At 38.7% G+C, this 22,321-nt stretch overlaps 2 protein-coding genes across 2 annotated transcripts in view; both read right to left on the bottom strand.

Moving 5' to 3' along the window:
• Nucleotides 1–22,321, bottom strand: part of LOC129438991 (protein NLRC3-like) — a 267,541-nt gene that overhangs the window by 80,854 nt on the left and 164,366 nt on the right. The gene's annotated exons all lie outside the window — the stretch shown is intronic.
• Nucleotides 322–21,691, bottom strand: LOC141363224 (protein NLRC3-like). Its single transcript, XM_073865819.1, has 4 exons — nt 21,609–21,691; nt 21,366–21,479; nt 20,871–21,119; nt 322–1,791 (listed from the first exon to the last, which is right to left on the bottom strand). Exons 1-4 carry the CDS (start codon nt 21,656–21,658, stop codon nt 468–470), a joined length of 1,737 nt encoding a protein of 578 aa, XP_073721920.1. The 5' UTR covers nt 21,659–21,691; the 3' UTR covers nt 322–467.

The following is a 22,321-nucleotide window of genomic DNA, read 5'->3' as shown; positions in this document are numbered from 1 at the left end:
ATCACAAGCTGCAGTCTCACAAGAACTTCATCTGCTGTATTTTTATCTCCAATAAATTTACTTAGATCAAGTTCATTCAAATGCTGCTCAGACATCAACAACACAAAAACTAAAGCTGCCCACTGAGAAGAGGAGAGTTTGATCTTTCCTACTGATTCAGATCTCACATAATGTTGAATCTCCTGCATCAGTGAATCATCACCCAGTTCATTCAGACAGTGAATCAGATTGATGGATTTCTCTGTAGACAGATTCTCATTCATCTTCTCTTTAATGTACTTAACAGTTTTCTCTTTCTTGTAGGAGCATCTTCTCATCTGTGTCAGTAGATCCTTTAAGAGAATCTGATTGGACTCCAGTGAAAGACCCAGAAGAAAACGCAGGAAAAGATCCAGATGGCCATTCTTACTCTGTAAAGATTCATCTACAGCTCGATGATGTAACTCAGATAATGAATCCTCTTCTGATTATTTATTTTTCATTCTGTCCATTTTTTTGGAAAACCGACCTGGTTTAGTACTTTGATCAAACACATATCTGTTGTAGTTTGTGAAGGAGATGTGAGCATAAAGAGCTGCTAGATGTTCCTGGATGCTGAGATGAACAAAGCAGTAAACTTTCCCCTGATACAAACCAAACTCCTCTCTGAAGATCTTAGTACACAATCCTGAGTACACTGATGCTTCTGCTACATCAATGTCACACTCTCTCAGGTCTTCATCATAGAAGATCAGATTGCCTTTCACAAGCTGCTCAAAAGCCAGTTTCCCCAGTTTGAAGATCATGTCTTCATCTTTCTTCTCATAGTCCTTCTGATGTTTGATGTTTGTCTGAATGATCAGGAAGTGTGTGTACATTTGAGTGAGAGTCTTGGGGATCTCTCTTCTCTCTGCTTCACTCAACATTCTCTCTAGAACAGTGACTGAAATCCAGCAGAAGACTGGGATGTGACACATGATGTAGAGACTCCTGGATGACTTCAGGTGTGAGATGATTTGATCAGACAGACTCTCATCACTGATTCTCTTCCTGAAGTATTCCTCCTTCTGTGGATCAGTGAATCCTCGTACCTCTGTGACTCGATCAACACACTCAGAGGGGATGAGATCAGCTGCTGCTGGTCTGGAGGTGATCCAGATGAGAGCAGAGGGAAACAGATTCCCCTTGATGAGGTTTGTCAGCATCACGTCCACTGAGGTTGATTCACTTACATCACACAACCTCACACTGCTGTGAAAATCCAGAGACAGACGACACTCATCCAAACCATCAAAGATGAACAACACTTTATATTTATCACTTAAGATTTCCCTTTCTTTTGTTTGTGGGAAGAAAAGATGAAGAAGATCTAAAAGACTGAGTGTTTTGTTCTTCATCAAATTGATCTCTCTGAAAGGAAGTGGAAATATGAGGTGGACGTCCTGATTCTCTTTCTCTTCAGCCCAGTCCAGAATGAACTTCTGTACAGAGACTGTTTTTCCAATGCCAGCGACTCCCTTTGTCAGCACACTTCTGATTTGTTTGTCTTGTTCAGGTAAAGGTTTAAAGATGTCATTACATTTGATTGGTGTCTCCTCTGTTGTTGTTCTTCTGGATTGTGTCTCAATCTGTCTCACCTCATGTTCATTACTGATCTCTCCACTTTCACTCTCTGTGATGTAGAGCTCTGTGTAGATATCATTCAGTAGTGTTGGGTTTCTCTTATTTGATGTTACCTCATACAAACACTCAAACTTCTTCCTCAGATTTGATCTGAATGTGTTTAAGACTTCAGCAGGATCAGAGTCATGACTGTAAATTAAAAATTAATATATCAGATTATTACACAAATACCTGTAAGAGTAAAATATACAGAACAAAATGTAATATTTCCATCATAAGACACAGGACATATTAATGGTTTGTAAAATGTTTAATTTAGGCAAAATAAAATCTACTACTGCGCATCTACTACTAAACAAAATAAAATCCTATGATTTACCTGAAACGAGGTGTCATGATTCTGTTGTTGTTTTAATTATTGTTTTCATTCATTCATTTGTCATTATCATTTAACCTTTGTGTGGTGTTCGGGTCTGTGGGACCCGTTTTTAATGTTTACATAAATAAAAATTATGCAATTAATTGTTGTTTCAACCTCAGATTCATAGGTCTTGGCTCATTTTCTATGAAGAACATAAAAATAATCAACTTTATAATTACTGTACTTATATTACATATGTGGTGTTCGGGGGTAATAAGAGACTGATAATTGAATGTGCTATGTAACTTTACTCTGATTTTCTCCTATCTGGGACTCCTGTGAGTGCATGAGTGTGTTTGTTTGTATATATGTCTGTACATATGTGATCAGGGATGGGCAGTATTTCAAATACATGTATTTAAAATACGTATTTGAAATACAAAATAGTATTTTGTATTTTGTATTTTAAAGCCTTTGAAAAAAATGAAATGTAATTTGTATTTAAATACATTTTAGATGAGTATTTTTGTATTTTTAAAATACTCAAAAAACTTTGAGCCAGTCAACCAGTCAGGGTGCTGTTTTCATGCATCAACTAGTTCAGACCAGACACCAGAGTTCAGGTAAGCAAATATATCTGTGCAGCTTTTAGTGGGCAATAATTGAAATGTTGGAGTGGAAAAAAAGCAAGGGCGATTGAATTATTGGGTGTGATGTGATTTGTGTTATTATAACTGTCGCAAAAGGAAATTCAAATTCACACTTGCAAGTTGGCAGGCAGTTTAATGCACGACTGAGAGAGTGTGAAACGCTGACAAATAGGCCTACACTTTTGACTTAAAGGAAAACCACTATTTTTTTAACATTTCACTATGTCCTTACCTCAACTTAGACAAATTAATATATAACTATCTATTTTCAATGCATGGAGGAAGAGCACTTAGTTTGTAGCATTTCGACCTAAGCGCACAGTAACATCTTCAAGGGAGTGATGATATTACTGCGCCAGAGGTTGAAGTGCTGCAAACTAAGGGGTTGTGTACACCAAAACTTTTACCCCCGCGGCCGGCGCATGTTTTCAATTGTTTCCAATGGAAGCTCGGCGTTTTTCAAATAAGCCAGCAGCTAGCGGTTTTTTTTCCGCGCTGAAAACCGGCGCTCGGCGGTTTTTCCACGCTTGGCGCTGAGCGTCGAGAGTTGAAAGAGGTTCAACTTTGGGAGAAAAGTTCCGCTCGTCAATGTCAGTTCTCACACGGCCGCCCAATCACAGTGGAGGAGGGGCGGGACATTACCACAGCAACCAACCGGCTCGCAGCTGAAGTATCACAGCTACCAAAGCGCTCAGCTGAAGAAAGCTGGCACTCAGCTGAAAAACAGCTGGCATTCGGTGTCCTCAAGGCGTTTTCAGCCGCGTTTAAAAGTTTTGGTGTGTCCAGCCCCTAAGTGCTCTTCCGCCATACAATATAGTTCTCATTTTTTATTCACTTAAAAATCACATTTTATTTTGTGCCACAATACTTACTCGTGTAACTACTCATGTAACAGTCTTTGAATGGGGAAAACATGGAACTGTTTGTTGGCTTCTAAATTGTTCCCTGTTTAGATCCTAAGGAATAAATGGGACTAGGCTAAATGCTAACACATTCATGACACGCTGTGCAAAGATTAAGTGCACATATTGAAAAAAGATAGGCATGTATTCATTCATCTAAGTTGAGGTAAGAACATAGTAAAATATTGAAAAACTGTGGTGTTTTCCTTTAAAGGCCCTTTCACATGTGACGCGGCAAGTGGTGGAATCAGCACACAGTTGCTGATTTCTTTTTAGCTTTGCGCAGTTGAAGCCTTGTTTACACTTTTGCAATTCGTATGGCTCTACTCTACGGCGTGAACCTCCTCAGTAAACCTACAAGACTTTTATGCTTGACGTGCTCTCCGTTGTATAATTCTGTGAAATGACAGAGGGCGACTCGTGAGTAATTGTTCTCAAAACCATCAAAAAGCAGCGATGAGTGATAGTAGTTTGCCGAATAATTTGTCAAACACTCGTCTCATGAGAAGTAAATACGTGGATTTCTTCACATATAAACTGTTTAGGTTGTGGGTCAACGACACATGAAAAGTTTTTATGATGTTTTTATAAAACATCACTTTACATAAGGCTGACATGACACATTCATAATCATGACCTGACACGTGTCATGAATATGAAGAAGATTTTATGGACCTTTAAGACAACTGTCATTAAGTGTCATTTGTTCAATTTTTTCATTTTTATTGCAAAGATGACATTGTTTGAGATGTCTTTGTTATGACAACTTGACATTAACCCATACAACATAACTTCTCATGACAACTTGACATTAACCCTCTGGGGTCCGACCATTTTGGGACACTCTCAGAGGTTCTGACATGCTCTTACATTTGGTCTTTTTTCAGTTGCTTTAAAACATAATAATGGTATAAAGTGTCTCATACCACTGCGTTCAGCACAAACTGGGCTAAAATATTATATGAGCTACATGTATGTACATGTTTGTATTTTTGAGAGAAAAATGTTTATGCGTGGTATTTAAAAAGCAAAATTTTTAAGTCACTGATATAAGTCCACAAAACCCATACTAAACATGTTTTAACAAGACTTTCCTAAACAGAATCTAGTAGTCTAGAGTTTTTTCTTTAAAATGATGTGACAATCACCCTGCCTACTTGTTCACATAAAACAATATATTGATTTAGAAATTGTAAGACACTTTTTGTTTAGAGGGGCCGTATGCGAGAAGGATTGATTGACAGCTAGCAAACAAAGGCTCGCATAATGAGCTGCATAATGAGGCAGGAGGGAACTACAGTAAAGAATGTGAGGACAGATGTATACATCTTTGTTTGAGGTTTATTAACCCCCTGGGGTCCAAAAACGCGGGGCCGCGTTTTGACGTGTTTTTTCCTTATCATGGCAGAATCAACTTAAAATACTCCATCATTAATAATCATACACTTACGTGTTTGACATCATTTGAAACGGTAAAGGGTCTTCTTTAATATGTGTTCATTCACAATAACAACAGATCTTTGTGTTTTTGTCAAATAAAGAAAATAAACAGGGTGAGCATCCAGACATTTCTGTCTCCGCCAGCTGTCTCTCAAAACACGTTACAAAAATCAATTGAAACTCCGCGAATACTCGTCACACAAGCATGATACACACATCCAAAGAAAGCCTGAAATGTCCACTTTTAAACAAGCTAAATATAATCGAAAACAAATATTGCCTGTTAATGTAATCTGCATTGAAGTAAAGAGAGTACCGTTTTTCCTGGCTGACTTCATTATCTTTAATTTGGTCACGCCCACAGCTGTTGACATGGTAATGAAGACACGAGCTGTTCAACCATAACAAGCAAAGCGTAAAGTTTGATCAGATTTAAAGACTTTTTACCGCATATTTGGATTATAAACTTTATTCACACACGTGAGGAATATCTTCATTTATGTCTGGACATTGAGGAAGAGAAGCATTTATCTTTAACGTTACCTAAGAAGAACAATGGAGAACGCACTGCTGGATTAGAAGTAAGTAACGTTAACAGTTAATTTATACCATTTATATTTGCTATCATATAACTTAATATGCTCATGGCTTGTGCAGTTCAGCCTAAATACAGTAACGTTAAGCAACCTTAGCAGACTACACGCTTCGGATTGAAAAACTTTCACCTTGTTTACAAACGGACGCGATCTCACGTAATGGCGGATTTCACTGTTGCATGCTGTAACAGTGTTAAACACAGTTATTCACTTATATCCTTCATGGAAACTTTCAGTAAGCCTGAACTGTTGTATCTTTTAAGTGTGTGCTGTAATATGATTCCATGTTTACATGCTTATTTACAAACGAGTACGCGTGACCTCCCATAATGGCGGATATCTGTTACATGTTGTACAGTGTTAAGACACAGTTATTCACTTTCGTATCTGTCATGGCAACTTTGAGTAAATGCTGCACTGCGGGATTTGCTGTAAAATTATTCCATATTGTTTACATGCAAAGTAATTCCATACATTGCGCTTTACATGTGACACCGTTTTTATGAGCGCTGCGTTACACGGAGACGCGAGCTCGCGCACATGCGATGTGTTTTTAAAGTTCATACGCGCTTACAGAAACACGTTTAAAACAGAAGCTAGACGATAAGGGGATGGGCATCTGAAAACAGTCATCTGAAAACAGCTTTTTATATTAATTGCTGCAGATGTTTATCTGAGATTAAGTTTATGTACAAGATAGTATATGAATGTAACTTAGTATCAGTGACATTTACCCATCAGTTATATAAGTAAGGGTATTTCTGTGGACAATTTATGCTAACAGCTGTTTATAACTCTCTTAGAGGTCAGCATCTCTCTCATCAGTACAAAACTATGAAGTGGAAAAACACTTTTTGGACATAAAGTTATATGGTAACATGAGCCACATGAAGTTTACAGCTCAGTTTCTTAGTTTATACAAATTTTTTGAATAGGGTATGTTTCCAAATAAACTTAAAATGTCCTCCTAACCATAATTTCCATTTTGATTATATTGTTAACTTAATAAACCTCAAACAAACATGTATACATTTGTCCTCACATTCTTCACTGTAGTTCATTCTCACATTCCTGCCTCATTATGCAGCTCATTATGCGAGCCTTTGTTTGCTTGCTGTCAATCAATCCTTCTCGCATACGGCCCGTCTAAACAAAAAGTGTCTTACAATTTCTAAATCAATACATTGTTTTATGTGAATAAGTAGGCATGGTGATTGTCACATCATTTTAAAGAAAAAACTCTAGACTACTAGATTATGTTTAGGAAAGTCTTGTTAAAACATGTTTAGTATGGGTTTTGTGGACTTATATCAGTGACTTAAAATTTTTGCTTTTTTAAAAACCACGCATAAACATTTTTCTCTCAAAAATACAAACATGTACATACATGTAGCTCATATAATATTTTAGCCCAGTTTGTGCTGAACGCAGTGGTATGAGACACTTCCCATTATTATGTTTTAAAGCAACTGAAAAAAGACCAAATGTAAGAGCATGTCAGAACCTCTGAGTGTAAGTGGCCACTAGAGGTCACTAAGTTCATGCTTCCATTGAGTGACAGTCACATGGCCGGTTTGAGACTGTGAACCCCGGAATCTGTATAGAGGCAGATGGTTTCTCTGCTTGTGTTTTTGCCTGTGTCTGGGGGACTTGGATATGCCTTTTTTGATTATAAAGTCAGCGATGGTTGCAAGCAGCATTATATTGAGGATTTGCAGTTGCACCCCTTGGTGAGCGGAATGAGGTGTGTAGTTTGTGTTATGTTTATCAAACTTTATCTTTATTTATATCATTGTCTGTTTTGCAAGCTGTTCGCGTGGTCTGAACGCTTCATGTGTTAACAATGTTTATATTTGTACCTTTTTATTTCTATGTCTTGAACGTAATTTGATGTGAAAAATACTGTGATAAGCTTATAAGTATAAAAAACAATGTTATAATCAGGTTTATGTGACCTGCTATTTGTGTTTACTTTTAGTTTTCACGGTGCTTATGAAGAAGATTGAAAATAAATGATTAACGTTACACCCGTTAGAGACTCTCTGCTTGTTATCGAGAAACCAGGGGGCAGCTACAGTGAAAACTCAGCCGCTGAGCCATCCATCCACGCCATCTTCATTCAGCTGATATGAGATCGGCCAACGCTACACGTGCGAGTGTGTGGATTCCATGGCTGCAGCGAGAGGCCTTCATCGACTAAGCTGGTAAACTTGACCTGAGACATTCTACGCAAGCAGTAAAGGAGCAATATAGAAGTCAGTGCCACAAACGGAATTACAAGCTCAGTTAATTCATATGGGACTTTGCACATTTTAAGAAAATAAAGAAAGGCAATATCCAAATTACTTTAAGAGGATTTGGACTGTGCTACAAAGTACTGTAAATGCTAGACCAGTAAGACAAAGCACAAAGTCTAATGGCACAATTGTTTCACTTCTCCTGAAAGACTTTAACCCTTTAATTCTGACAACTTCGAGAAACAAATTGTCTGTTTGCAAATTGTCAGCAGTAATCTTGTTAAGACATTTGTATTGTATCTGTTTACTCTTTGGGGTCCAGCACAAGTGTAAACGTCTGATGTAAGTGGCAGCATAGTTGAGAAGCCTAAACCGTCATTTACTTCAAATTGAGTTTAGACGTAACCCCCCCCCCAAAGCTTTATAGTTCAAACAGATCTGCTGAGTCTTTACAATGTCATCTCCTGCCGACAATATGGAAAACCCTTCAGAAGCACACCAGACTAGGTCAAGCTCCCGTGAGCGTAGTTTAACAACAAAGGGTCAAGAGTTACGTGAACAGGAAGCAATGAAAAATGAAAGGACATTCAACAAAGCCTATGATGCCTGGAAACACGTAGCAAAGGAGGTTAGAACCAAATTAAAAGTTTTCTGCTCTGCTGAGGATCTTGATAGGATTCAAACAGAAGTCAAATCTAAACAAGCTATAGTACACCAAAATTATGAACCCATTCGACGCAATCAAACCGCTACTCCAGTTATCACCAAAAGAATGGATGCATGTGACACTCTAACAGTTGAGATCTGCGACCTTGTCAGCAAACGACTAAAGAACATAGACGAGGCTTTCAATGACCAACTAGAGAAAGCGAGAGTGAGAATAGCGCTAAATAAGGATGATTATGGGTCAGTTTTTGGGAATACTAAAACAGAAACATTAACTTCTGAATCATTACAAAGATCAGAACTTAACTCAAGCGTCAACTCAAAATCCTCTAGCAAACGTGCAGACGCCGAAGCAGAATTAGCAGCCAAAGTAGAAGAGGCTAAAGCCATGCAAAAAATACAAGCCCAACAAGCGAAACTCGACAAACTGGAAAGTGAATGGAAACTCAAGGAAACTCAAATGTTAGCAGAAATAAAGCAAAGGGAGGCTGAAATAAAACAAAAGCTAGAAGCGGAAAAGACAAAGTTGCAACAACTACAAGTAAATAGTGAAGTAAGAGTAGCAGCAGCTCGCGTGAGAGCCTATAACAACTTTGATGGTCTCGAATGTTTTAAGGAAGACACAGATCAGGAAACTCAGCATGATCAACAAGACATGGGACCTGAGATCTCGCTAAATCCGCAAGCAGCACCTTTCCAGCCTCACTTTATACCCTCCAATGTGAAAGTAACTCAGGAGGAAACAAGTCTCGCTCAGGCAATTGCAAGCTCACTTACCTTAAGCCGCCTACCTGTTCCCGAACCGACTGTGTTCTCTGGTGACCCCCTAAAGTTCATAGAGGGGAGGATATCTTTCTTGGCTCTCATCGATCAGAAACCCCTTCCTGCTAGTGAGAAAATGTTTTACTTAAAGAACTACCTCGCTGGGGAGGCACGTAAGGCCGTAGAAGGATTTTTCTTCCACAACTCAGAGCAAGCATACAAGGGCGCCTGGGCAGTCTTACAGGACAGATATGGAAGTCCATTTATTGTCCAAAGAGCATTCAGGGACAAGCTCACAAAGTGGCCAAAAATTGCGGCAAACGATCCAATAGCATTAAGAGAGTTCGCAGATTTCCTTCAAGGCTGCGCCGAGGCCATACCTCACGTCAAGGGCCTGAGCATTCTAAACGATTGTGAAGAAAATCATAAACTCCTTAAAAAGCTGCCTGAATGGATGATACGCAGATGGAGCCGTATAGTTGTAGAAGAGCTAGACAGGTCTGGAGAATTTCCAAGCTTTGCACACTTCACAGGATTTATGCAAGAAGAAGCTTGCGTCGCCTGCAACCCCATTGCATCCCCTCTCTTGATGAACCTTAAACCTAGCGACGAGAGATTCCCAAGAAGAGCTAAGTCACTCAACACAAGTATACAAACGAAAAGTCCCATCTCAGGAACCATCGAAAACCCAAACTTGAGGCTACCTTGCTTAGTCTGTAAAGATGAAACACACGGCGTCGTCAAGTGCCCAGCCTTTGCAGCAAAGACTCCAGATGAAAAGAAAGCCTTCATCCTCGAAAACCACCTGTGTGTTCACACGTGTTTTTTTCATATGCCTAAGGAAGGGGCATATTACCAAGGCATGTAAGAGGCGCCACACCTGCGGTACTTGTGGCCGACGTCATCCAACCTGTCTGCACATAGACAGAGACAGGAATCCCGCTGAACCTGCAGACAGAGAGTTTACGGCTCCAGGGAACCGTACAAGCAAGGAAATTCAAAGGGTTATGTCACATGCTTTGACCCAGCATAGCTCTGCTACATCTAGCATTGTTCCAGTTCTCGTGTCATCAATCAAAGAACCCAAGAAGGAAACACTCACCTATGCCCTGCTCGACACCCAGAGCGACTCCACCTTCATCTTGGACGATCTGGTTGCTGAACTTAATGTGAGTGTACAGCCGGTGCAGCTTAAACTCAGCACAATGACAGCTGTCGATACAGTCATAGCAAGCAAGGCTGTGTGCGGTCTACAGGTCCGGGGACTCAACTCTGAAATTTACGTCCAACTACATCAGGCGTATGCACGAGAGTTTATTCCAGTCGATACGTCTCACATCCCTACTAGAGATACAGCCCTCCATTGGCCTCATCTGAAAAGTCTGGCAAAAGAGTTGCACCCGCTTCAAGATTGCGAGGTGGGTTTGTTAATCGGCTACAATTGTCCGTCAGCTCTGGCTCCTCTGGAAGTGATCACTGGTGAACACAGCGAACCATTCGCGCAAAAAACTCTGCTTGGATGGAGCATAATCGGGTCAGCCAATCCTTATTTGGACAGACGAGGAGATGAAAGCTTTGTGCATCGCGTCGCAGTGAAGGAGGTACCATTGGCCACTGATGTGTTGAAAGTACTGGAGTCAGACTTTAATGAGAAAGGTTACGAGGACAAGTATGTATCACAGAACGACGTTCACTTCATACAGTTTCTTAATGACAACATTAAACAGAAAGATGACGGCCGTCTCGAGATACCTCTACCCTTCAAGGACAATTGTTTCCCGACTCTACCGAACAACAAAAGGCTGGCTACTCTCCGACTGCAACACCTAGAGAAAAAGCTAAGGGCTAACAAACAGTACCTCGAGCAATACATTGCTTTCATGGGTGAAATTATACAGAAAGGTCACGCTGAGCCAGCCCCTCCACTTGCTGAAGGAGAGACGGTGTGGTATATTCCTCACCACGGAGTGTACAACCCCAAGAAGCCAGGAAAATTAAGGGTCGTGTTCGACTGCTCGGCAAAGTTTCAAGGGATCTCCCTGAATGACACTCTGCTAACGGGGCCCGATCTGATTAACTCTTTAGTAGGAGTTCTTTGTCGCTTTAGAAGAGAAGCTGTGGCTGTGATCTGCGACATCGAAAAGATGTTCCACCAATTTAGCGTTTCGCCCAAAGCCCGCAACTACTTGAGATTTCTGTGGTGGAAGGACGGATTGCTCAATACAGAACCACAGGAGTATAGAATGTCGGTCCACCTTTTCGGAGCTGCATCCTCCCCAGGATGTGCCAATTTTTGTCTTAAATATCTGGCACAAAACAACAAGGAAAAACATCCTGTAGCCTCTGAATTCGTGGAAAAGAACTTCTACGTGGACGATGGATTAACCAGCGTCCCTACAGCCAAAGAAGCCAAAGAGTTAATCATCAGCGCTCAAGAATTGTGTCAAGGTGCTGGCCTGCGGCTGCATAAGTTCAACTCCAACCTTAAGGAAGTTCTTTCCTGCATTGCTCCCTCAGAAAGAGCCATAAGCACTGATACTTTTAACTTCCAAACTGATGCAACCTCAGAAGGACTCGTACTTGGTATCCAGTGGTCAGCAGAAAACGACACATTCAGTTTCCACGGTAATGTAAAGGACCACCCCCCAACTCGCCGTGGTCTCCTGTCAATTGTGGCATCCCTGTACGACCCTCTAGGGTTTATAGCCCCCTTCATTCTGAGTGGCAAACGCATCCTGCAGGAGCTATGTTGCAAAGGCATTGAATGGGACGACCCTATTCCTGAGTACTTGCGTTCACGGTGGGAGGAGTGGAAAAACGACTTGCAGAATCTTAAAGAAGTCACCATACCTCGTTGTTATCATCCTCGAAACTTTGGCAAGATCGTCAGAGTGGAACTGCATCACTTCTCGGACGTTAGTACCACAGGTTACGGGGCCTGCTCCTACCTAAGATACAAAAACGACAGGAATGAGATACACTGCAGCTTCGTTATGGCTAAAGCGAGGGTAGCTCCTCTGAAGATCACAAGCATTCCATGTTTGGAACTCTCTGCCGCAGTCACTGCAGCCAGAATGAGTATCATGCTAAAGGCGGAGCTTAACATGAAAATCGAGCAAGAATTCTTCTGGACAGACTCACAAGTAGTACTTGCCTATATTAACAACGAGGCGCGAAGATTTCACATGTTTGTGGCGAACCGTGTACAATTGATAAGAGAGATTACAGACCCAAGCCAATGGAACTATGTAGACACAGCCCATAACCCAGCGGATTATGCGTCTAGAGGTCTTCTTGTTCGTGACATCTCCTCCACTAGCTGGTTGTCAGGACCCAAGTTTCTGTGGGACCAAAAGCCACTGCCCTTGCTTAAACCATCTACCGAGTTGCTTGTAGGTGACCCTGAAATCAAGTCAATTCAAGTGCATGCTACTCAATCTAGCGAACAAAACGACATCTTGGAGCGACTGAGTCGATTTTCCACCTGGACGACACTGATTAAGGTGGTAGCCAGAATTAAAAGACTTGGGTCTAGGCAGAGCCATTCAGCTGGTGAAGTTGTGACCGTTGAGGAACGCTCAAGAGCCGCTAAAGTGGTGTTTCAGCTCGTTCAGCTGCAAGCCTTTCCCCAAGATCAAAGGACGTTGCAAAGAAATCCCAGTGGGAGCACTATTCCAAACTCAAGTCCTCTTCGTCACCTCGACCCAATTTTGGAGGAGGGACTTATTCGCGTCGGAGGAAGACTTAAAGGTTCCACTCTCAGCCAAGAACAAAAGCACCCCATCATTCTCCCTAAGGAAAGCTACATTACCAAACTGATTTTATCCCATTACCACGAAAAGACCTGTCATCAAGGTCGAAATCAGACTATGAATGAGCTGCGAGCAAACGGATTCTGGCCTCTCGGTGGGAATAAGTCAGTCGCCAAATTAATACATGAATGTGTAAGATGCCGGAGGCTCAGAAGACCGACTGAAGAGCAACGAATGTCTGAACTCCCCAGAGAGCGCTGTGAAGTCTCTGCTCCTTTCACATTCTGTGGAATGGATTGCTTCAGCCCATTCATCACTAAACTAGGCCGCAAGGAGTGTAAGAGATATGGACTTATCTTCACATGCTTAGCTTCTCGAGCAGTTCATCTTGAAATGCTGGAAGACATGACCACGGACGCTTTTATCAACGCCTTGAGGTGCTTTATTAGCCTTAGAGGAGCTGTTAGTCACCTTTACTGCGATCAGGGCTCAAACTTCGTGGGTGCGAAGAACGAGTTAAAGGAAGCGCTCAAGCAATGTGACGCAGAGGCTTTGAAAGCTTTTCTTGCGGACAGACAGTGTGAATTCATTTTCAACGCCCCGTCTGCGAGTCATGCAGGCGGGGTGTGGGAACGCCAAATTCGGTCTATTCGTAATGTGCTGAACATCACAATTGCTCAATGTCCAGGTAGATTGGACGATGCTTCCCTGAGAACCCTACTCTACGAAGCTATGGCCATCGTCAACAGCCGTCCACTAAATGTTGATGGAATTAATGACCCAATGACTTTGGAACCTTTAACACCAAACCACCTTGAAGTCTAAGGTCGCCTTACCACCTCCAGGAAAGTTCGTCAAAGAAGATATGTATGCTGCAAAGAGATGGCGCAGAGTACAGTTCTTAACTGAACAATTCTGGAGCCGGTGGAAGAAAGAATACCTCTTGAATGTGTCTACGAGGCAAAAATGGCACATACCTCGACGCAACTTGCAAATAGACGATATAGTCATCATCAAAGAGGATACACTTCCAAGGAATCAGTGACAATTAGCTCGTGTAGTCGAGACTACAGAAGGATCAGATGGTTTTGTTCGTAGAGTAAAGGTTCAAGTTGGAGATAAAGGACTACAACAGAAACAAAGTCATAGCTACAAACATTCAATTATTGAACGGCCAATTCAAAAATTGGTACTTCTCATTGAAGATAAAACCAGTAAGTTAACGCCTTGTTAAACTAAGGGAAAACACTTACATCAGACGTGTTCAGTTAAGGAATGTGAAACAAGTTTATGTCTGCTTGCTACTTATATTCATATCCTTTATAGTCTGCTTTTCCATAGTCTAGAAATCATGTTCTGAATAACTGTTGGTTAATTCCTTTCTTTTGAATTCATTCAGTATAACATGATTTGGTGGGAGTGTAAGTGGCCACTAGAGGTCACTAAGTTCATGCTTCCATTGAGTGTCAGTCACATGGCCGGTTTGAGACTGTGAACCCCGGAATCTGTATAGAGGCAGATGGTTTCTCTGCTTGTGTTTTTGCCTGTGTCTGGGGGACTTGGATATGCCTTTTTTGATTATAAAGTCAGCGATGGTTGCAAGCAGCATTATATTGAGGATTTGCAGTTGCACCCCTTGGTGAGTGGAATGAGGTGTGTAGTTTGTGTTATGTTTATCAAACTTTATCTTTATTTATATCATTGTCTGTTTTGCAAGCTGTTCGCGTGGTCTGAACGCTTCATGTGTTAACAATGTTTATATTTGTACCTTTTTATTTCTATGTCTTGAACGTAATTTGATGTGAAAAATACTGTGATAAGCTTATAAGTATAAAAAACAATGTTATAATCAGGTTAATGTGACCTGCTATTTGTGTTTACTTTTAGTTTTCACGGTGCTTATGAAGAAGATTGAAAATAAATGATTAACGTTACACCCGTTAGAGACTCTCTGCTTGTTATCGGGAAACCAGGGGGCAGCTACACTGAGAGTGTCCCAAAATGGTCGGACCCCAGAGGGTTAAGTTAACAATATAATCAAAATAGAAATGATGGTCAGTAGGACATTTTGAGTTTATTTGGAAACAAACCCTATTCAAAAACTTTGTATAAACTAAGAAACTGATACACAACAGAGCTGTAAACTTCATGTGGCTCATGTTACCATATAACTTTATGTCCAAAAAGTGTTTTTCCACTTCATAGTTTTGTACTTATGAGAGAGATCCAGACCTCTAAGAGAGTTATAAACAGCTGTTAGCATAAATTGTCCACAGAAATACCCTTACTTATATAACTGATGGGTAAATATCACTGATACTAAGTAACATTCATATACTATCTTGTACATAAACTTAATATCAGATAAACATCTGCAGCAATTAATATAAAAAGCTGTTTTCAGATGACTGTTTTCAGATACCCATCCCCTTATCGTCTAGCTTCTGTTTTAAACGTGTTTCTGAAAGTGCGTATGAACTTTAAAAACACATCGCATGTGCGCGAGCTCGCGTCTCCGTGTACGCAGCGCTCATAAAAACGGTGTCGCGTGTAAAGCGCAATGTATGGAATTACCTTGCATGTAAACAATATGGAATCATTTTACAGCAAATCCCGCAGTGCAGCATTTCTCAAAGTTGCCATGAAGGATACGAAAGTGAATAATAACTGTGCCTAACACTGTACAGCATGTAACAGATATCCGCCATTACGGGAGGTCACGCGGATTTGTTTGTAAATAAGCATGTAAACATGGAATCATATTACAGCACACACTTAAAAGATACAGCAGTTCAGGCTTACTGAAAGTTTCCATGAAGGATATAAGTGAATAACTGTGTTTAACACTGTTACAGCATGCAACAGTGAAATCCGCCATTACGTGAGATCGTGTCCGTTTGTAAACAATGCGAAAGTTTTTCAATCCGAAGCGTGCAGTCTGATGAGGTTGCTTAACGTTACTGTATGTAGGCTGAACTGCATAAGCCATGAGCATATTAAGTTACATGATAGCAAATATAAATGGTATGAATTAACTGTTAACGTTACTTACTTCTAATCCAGCTCCAGTGCGTCCTCCATTCTTAGGTAACGTTAAAGATAAATGCTTCTCTTCCTCAATGTCCAGACATAAATGAAGATATTCCTCACGTGTGTGTAAAGTTTATCTCCCAAACATGCGGTAAAGTCTTTAAATCTGATCAAACTTTACGCTTTGCTTGTTATGGTTGAACAGCTTGTGTCTTCATTACCATGTCAACAGCTGTGGGCGTGGCCGAATTAAAGATAATGAAGTCAGCCAGGAAAAATGGCACTCTCTTTACTTCAATGCAGATTACATAAACAGGCGATATTTGTTTTCGATTATATTTAGCTTGTTTAAAAGTAGACATTTCAGGCTTTCTTTTGATATGTGTATCATGCTTGTGTGACGAGTATTCGCGGAGTTTCAATTGATTTTTGTAACGTGTTTTGAGAGACAGCTTGCGGAGACAGAAATGTCTGGATGCTCACCCTGTTTATTTTCTTTATTTGACAAAAACACAAAGATCTGTTGTTATTGTGAATGAACACATATTAAAGAAGACCCTTTACCGTTTCAAATGATGTCAAACACGTAAGTGTATGATTATTAATGATGGAGTATTTTAAGTTGATTCTGCCATGATAAGGAAAAAACACGTCAAAACGCGGCCCCGCGTTTTTGGACCCCAGGGGGTTAACCAAGACAACATAAGTGACCACTTTTTACCAGTGATACAAATTGAATTTCTCATTAAAATGTCATTAAGTGTTAATACTCTGTAAAATAGTTTTATAACAGCATCATGAATCTTTTTCTTGACCTCAACTACAGTGGTACAATTATAATTTGTCATTAAATGTTAATACTCTGTTAAATAGTTTTATAACAGCATCATGAATATTCTTCAGTTCATAATGTTTATTTGACCGAGTATTAATAATATTTGACATAGTATTAACACTTAATGACATTTAAATCACAGTTTAATGTAATGTTAACCCACAAAGCTAGGTAGTTTCTTAAGTTTGTTAATTATTGTTTATGATTTATAACCACTGATCTATATAAATGACTGGATTGCGCATAGAACGCTTAACGTAACAGCGTGAGGTGAAGCCAGCGCAGAATTCGAGCCACCATCTTGGTATACCCAACCGGCAGAGAGCGTCATTGACTTCCATTCAAAATCATGATAAAAATTTACCCCCTTTACAGCATATCAGTTACACAAGGTTAATTTTAGGATATGTGTATGTTAATTATTTGTTAATTCTGGTGTTATTTGCAATGTTTATGTTTTAATCGGGCAGGATAATGGATTTACAAAAAAACTGTTAAGGTGAGTGTGTCTGTTGCATTTGTTAAAGACACGGGTATAAATAAAGTTTTTTTTGACATTCAGCTACACTGTGACGGTCAGTGTTATTTCTCTAAATAAGTTTGGGTAGCTTGTAAGTTTAGATAACATAATTACAAAACTAGCAAATTATTGCATGCACATACAGTACAAAGTATGATTATTTATTTAGATTTCAGAATGAGCACGTTTATTGTCATTAATACTAAATGTGTTGCGGTCTGTCTGCTGATCTGATACTGTAATGAAGATGAATGTATAATAACTGTTTAAAACGCAAAATGTACAACTTTCAGTAAATAACTATTTACATGCTTTGGACGTTTGTGTTGTAATAATGTACAGGGTAACTTCAGATATAAAAATGAAGACTAGTAAAGTGATGTTTTATCATTAAAATCTGATCGCGTCCATTGATTTAATAGAACGTTTGGGTATACCAACATGGCGGCGCGGTGGCTTCACAAGTGTGACGTCATGCGCAATCCAGTCATTTATATAGATCAGCGTTTATAACAAGTTGTGTTGTATTGGTTTATGTGTCAAGTTGTCATAACAAAGATATCTCAAACAATGTCATCTTTGCATAAAAATTACATAATTGAGTAAATGACACTTAATGTCAGTTGTCATAAATGTTCATAAAATCTTCTTCATGTTCATGACACGTGTCATGTTATGATTATGAAGGTGTCATGTCAGTCTTATGCACACACCCCTTCAAGTAAAGTGTTACCAAGTTACCAAGTTTTTTTCTAGTTTTTTGTTTCCTACAGGGCAGGGGAAAGCAAGAGGTATGTAAAATAAAATGAAAGTTTCTAGGCAGTTGCACACATCTAAATGCTTTTTGGCATTCAGAAATAGACCCAGAAAGATTTCAGCCTAATAGGGATACTTGCACTGAATCACCAATTTCACATGTATTTTGTGTATTTTAAAATACAAAATACTATATTTGTATTTAAATACATTTTTCCTCACAGTATTTTGTATTTGTATTTAAATACATTTTTCGACACAGTATTTTGTATTTGTATTTGAAAAACATGTATTTATGTCCATCTCTGTATGTGATGGATGAATGTCAGAGTTTTGTCCTTCTGCTCTTGCTGTAATGGTGCAAGGATACAACATATTATATATCAAGCATGAACACTCGTCTGTACCCACTGTACCAAACACTTTACCTTCTGTCTAACAGGAACCATTCTACATTTTATCATTATCTCCCTTACCAAAAATAACCATGGATGTATTATAGTAAAAGTGTAGTAATCATGGTAAATTGGTGTATTGATTACTATTTGTAAAACCATGAGTTGTGTGTGTGTGTGTGTGTGTGTGTGTGTGTGTGTGTGTGTGTGTGTGTGTGTGTGTGTGTGTGTGTGTGTGTGTGTGTGTGTGTGTGTGTGTGTGTGTGTGTGTAAAATGTCATATCCAAGTATTTTCATAATTTTAGGTTGTAGCCAATAGCAACACAATTTACTGCAGTGTGTGTGTGGACATTAGATGGATTTCAAATTAAGTAAAAAAAAAAAATAAACATCAAAAGAAATGAAAAACTTATTTGAGATGAAAAAGTGATGAAAATACTTGTTTATCTTAAATAAGTATTTTCATCATTTTTTCATCTCAAATATGTTTTCAGTCAATATCTGTGGGAGAATAGAATTTTCTCTTATTTCATATTATCACAAAAACTAATAGCACTTTAATCTATAACTAGTCCTCTATCAGTAGTAAATGACAAATATTAACCATAAATTCTGTCTATATTACTTGTAATAAGGCTAAAGTAAACATCTGTAAACAGTTATACATAAATGTGTGTGACTGCATTGCTTTAAGATACGAATGATGACATTGTCAAAGGCTGAATCCTAAACCGCATACTACCATACTATATAGTAGGCAAAAAGCAGTAGGTGAATGAATTGTAACGTGTTCCCTGTGTCCCTGTGTTTTGTGATACTTGTGTTTTGTTTTATACTCATGTCTCTGTGTACCTGTGTTTAACCTGTGTTCATGTATACCCTTGTTCCTAGTGTAGCTCCCTGTGTTAATTAGTGTCTCCGCCCCCTTGTTTGTAACCATGGATATTCATTGTGATCATGCTTCTCCCCTTGTGTGTTGTCCTAGTTACTGATTGTTTCTGCTCTGTCATTGGTCTTGGTCATTCATTTATACCCTGCTCGTTCATTCTGTGTTTGTGGTTTGTTGTTAGATGTCGCAGTCCCTTGTGTTCCCTGGTTTTTGTTTTTGCCTTATATTCACTTTATTTTGGAATAAACTGCACTTGGATCCGCATCTTGCCTCATCGTCTTGTCTTACCTGGTCTCAGCCGTGACACGAATAGTATGTCCGAAACCTCCGTATTCGTAAAAGGGTAGGCGAGAATTACCGGGATTATGGACTATTTCTCGTTAGATTCAGAGGCACGTATACTTAAGTATCGTCCGAAACCGCCTACTTTCCTAAAATATAGTAGGGGAAACAGTGCGTGAACAGAGTAGTATGTCTGAATCCTCAGTATTCATTAAATCAGTAGGCGATAAATCCCCGGATACCCAATGAGTCCGCCCAGATTTGGAAGCAAGCATCGAATGGACACTTCTATCCCATGATGCCACGGGAAAGCAAAGCAATCGACCGGAGACCAGCCAATCGGGTGATTTCGATACGTTACACAGGGCTGTTCCTCCCTGACTTCACACACAGACAGGCCAGGATATACCACAAAGTGCTCAGCTGATTCATGAAAATAAAACTGTAGAATTATCACAGCTGTGTTGAGATGACAATAAATATGTGATACATTTGAATAAAGTTTTGTTTTATATGGGATTCACTTCTATATGTTTTCATTTATTGTGATGGTTTTATTCATTCTTTTTTTATTTGTGTTTCCTGTTGTTAAGTAAATAAAAGAGCATCATTGCTTCACTAAAGTGTATATAATCACTTGTCATCTGACAATACATATTAAATTACAGTCTGCTTGTTTTACTTATTTTTTGTCCACTATAAAATAATGTGTAATATAATATCTGTAACACTGACAGAGACTGTAGTAGAGTTGTCAAGTTACTGATGCAATCAAGTGTTAGTGCATCTGTCCCTCATACACACGCATACATTTTCATGTCTGTTATTAGGTTTGTTGGAGTTTATGCACCGCTGCAAGAATCAACAGGTGGATGACATCAAAGTACTGCGAGAGCGATTCCAGAAATCATACGGAGAAGTCTGATATTGAGTCGCTATCGCAGTATTGTGATGTCGTCCTCCTGTCCTGTTTACGACGTCATAGGTCACATGATAACGTCAACATGGCGGATGCTGTCCATACTAATGCGAACGTATGTACTGTCTTAGCGCACGTTAAGTAGGTACTCAGTGAAATTCAGTGTCTACTCAGTAAATATGCGATTTCAGATTCAGCTTAAGTAACAAAAATATGAACACCACACGAGGGTTAACAATTATCAGCTGTTTTTTTAATCATTGTAATCCCACTCACCTGTGTTTGTTAGTATATTTTGCTCTTGTGTGTCTTAATCGTTGTTGGTCTTTGTTGTTTGTTTCTGAGTGTAATCCTTCCTCAGCGTCTGCATTATAAATATTCCTGTTTTTGTAATCTTGTGTCCTCGTCCTTTGTGAAGTTAGAGAGTTTATAACACGAGGATTCATGTTTTCATTCAAGTCTTGTAGTTGATTCTCAGATTGTTCAATCTTCCTCCTCTGACAGTCAGATTCTGTTCTGATTCGTCTGAACGGCAAGATTGAGAATCAAGAATCACTTTACACTTTAATATTAGTGAGATTTTTCACATTACTTTATTAACTTAAAATTCATATGATCTTTACATCTTTTACTACAAAGACTAAGTTTAACTGAGTGCTTGCACAGATGTGTTTCTCTGTGTGAACATGTCCTGTATAATAATGAAGAATAATTTCTCATCTCTTTAAAAAAATGTCAAACTACAATAATAGTAGTAAAGATATTTTATACCTGTGTGTGGGTCTTGTCTCTTCATTCTTAAACTGTAATGGATGATGCATAGACGCATCACTCTTCATAGACACACAACTGAACTCTGAATCTGATCTCTTCTGATGATCTGAACTATAACACACAACAGATTTAATACTTTAAATTACATTACTAATATTTTTCAATGATTGTGATAAAAATAATACTTAATTATTTCCCTATAATATAAATGTTGTGTAATAAAGTGTTTATATAAAGTACCTGCATCCTGGAGAAAAATCTTCATGTTTTGATGTTTGTGTTTGATCCATGATGGAGCTGCAGAGGTGAATCTGATCAATCTGATCTCCACAACTGATACTGAATGAAAATAACATTCAGACACAAAATAAACTTAAAATCAAAGTGAATAAACAGACATTATAATTCAGATAAATTAATCCTGAATGTTGAAGAAAATACTACACAACATTACCTCACATTAACACAATATTAACACAAATGATGTTTAGAGTCACAGACAATGCAAAACGTTCAATAAATAATGCTAAGATTAAGATAAGAAACAATTATATAAAAAATATAAATGAATAAATCTTTAAATAAACTTTGAATGAAAACATACAACAATGTAAAAGACTGAACTCATAGCAAGAAACATGAAAGATGTTGTTTAAAAATCATATTATTTTGATTTCTTTGTATTTAATAACATAACATCTTTTGTTATTTTGACCATTTTGTTTAAATTTCTGCAAATAAATGCTTAACAGTATTGAAACATAGCATAAATAATTTCACCATCTATAAACAGTAAATTCAGAAAAATTAAAATAATTTTGAAGTCTCTTAATGTTTTCAACGACTTTAAGTATTGATAGATCAACTTGTTGACAGTAATTTAAAGATAAGAAATGATTGAATTTAAAAGAGTGAATCTGTCCTTTAAAGAAACTATGAATGAGGAAGAGAAA

This window comes from Misgurnus anguillicaudatus, unplaced genomic scaffold (genome assembly GCF_027580225.2).
Source record: "Misgurnus anguillicaudatus unplaced genomic scaffold, ASM2758022v2 HiC_scaffold_33, whole genome shotgun sequence".
In the NCBI taxonomy this organism is placed as follows: domain Eukaryota; kingdom Metazoa; phylum Chordata; class Actinopteri; order Cypriniformes; family Cobitidae; genus Misgurnus; species Misgurnus anguillicaudatus.
The sequence above is the reverse complement of the archived record's forward strand: the minus strand, read 5'-3'. Positions and strand labels throughout refer to the sequence as shown.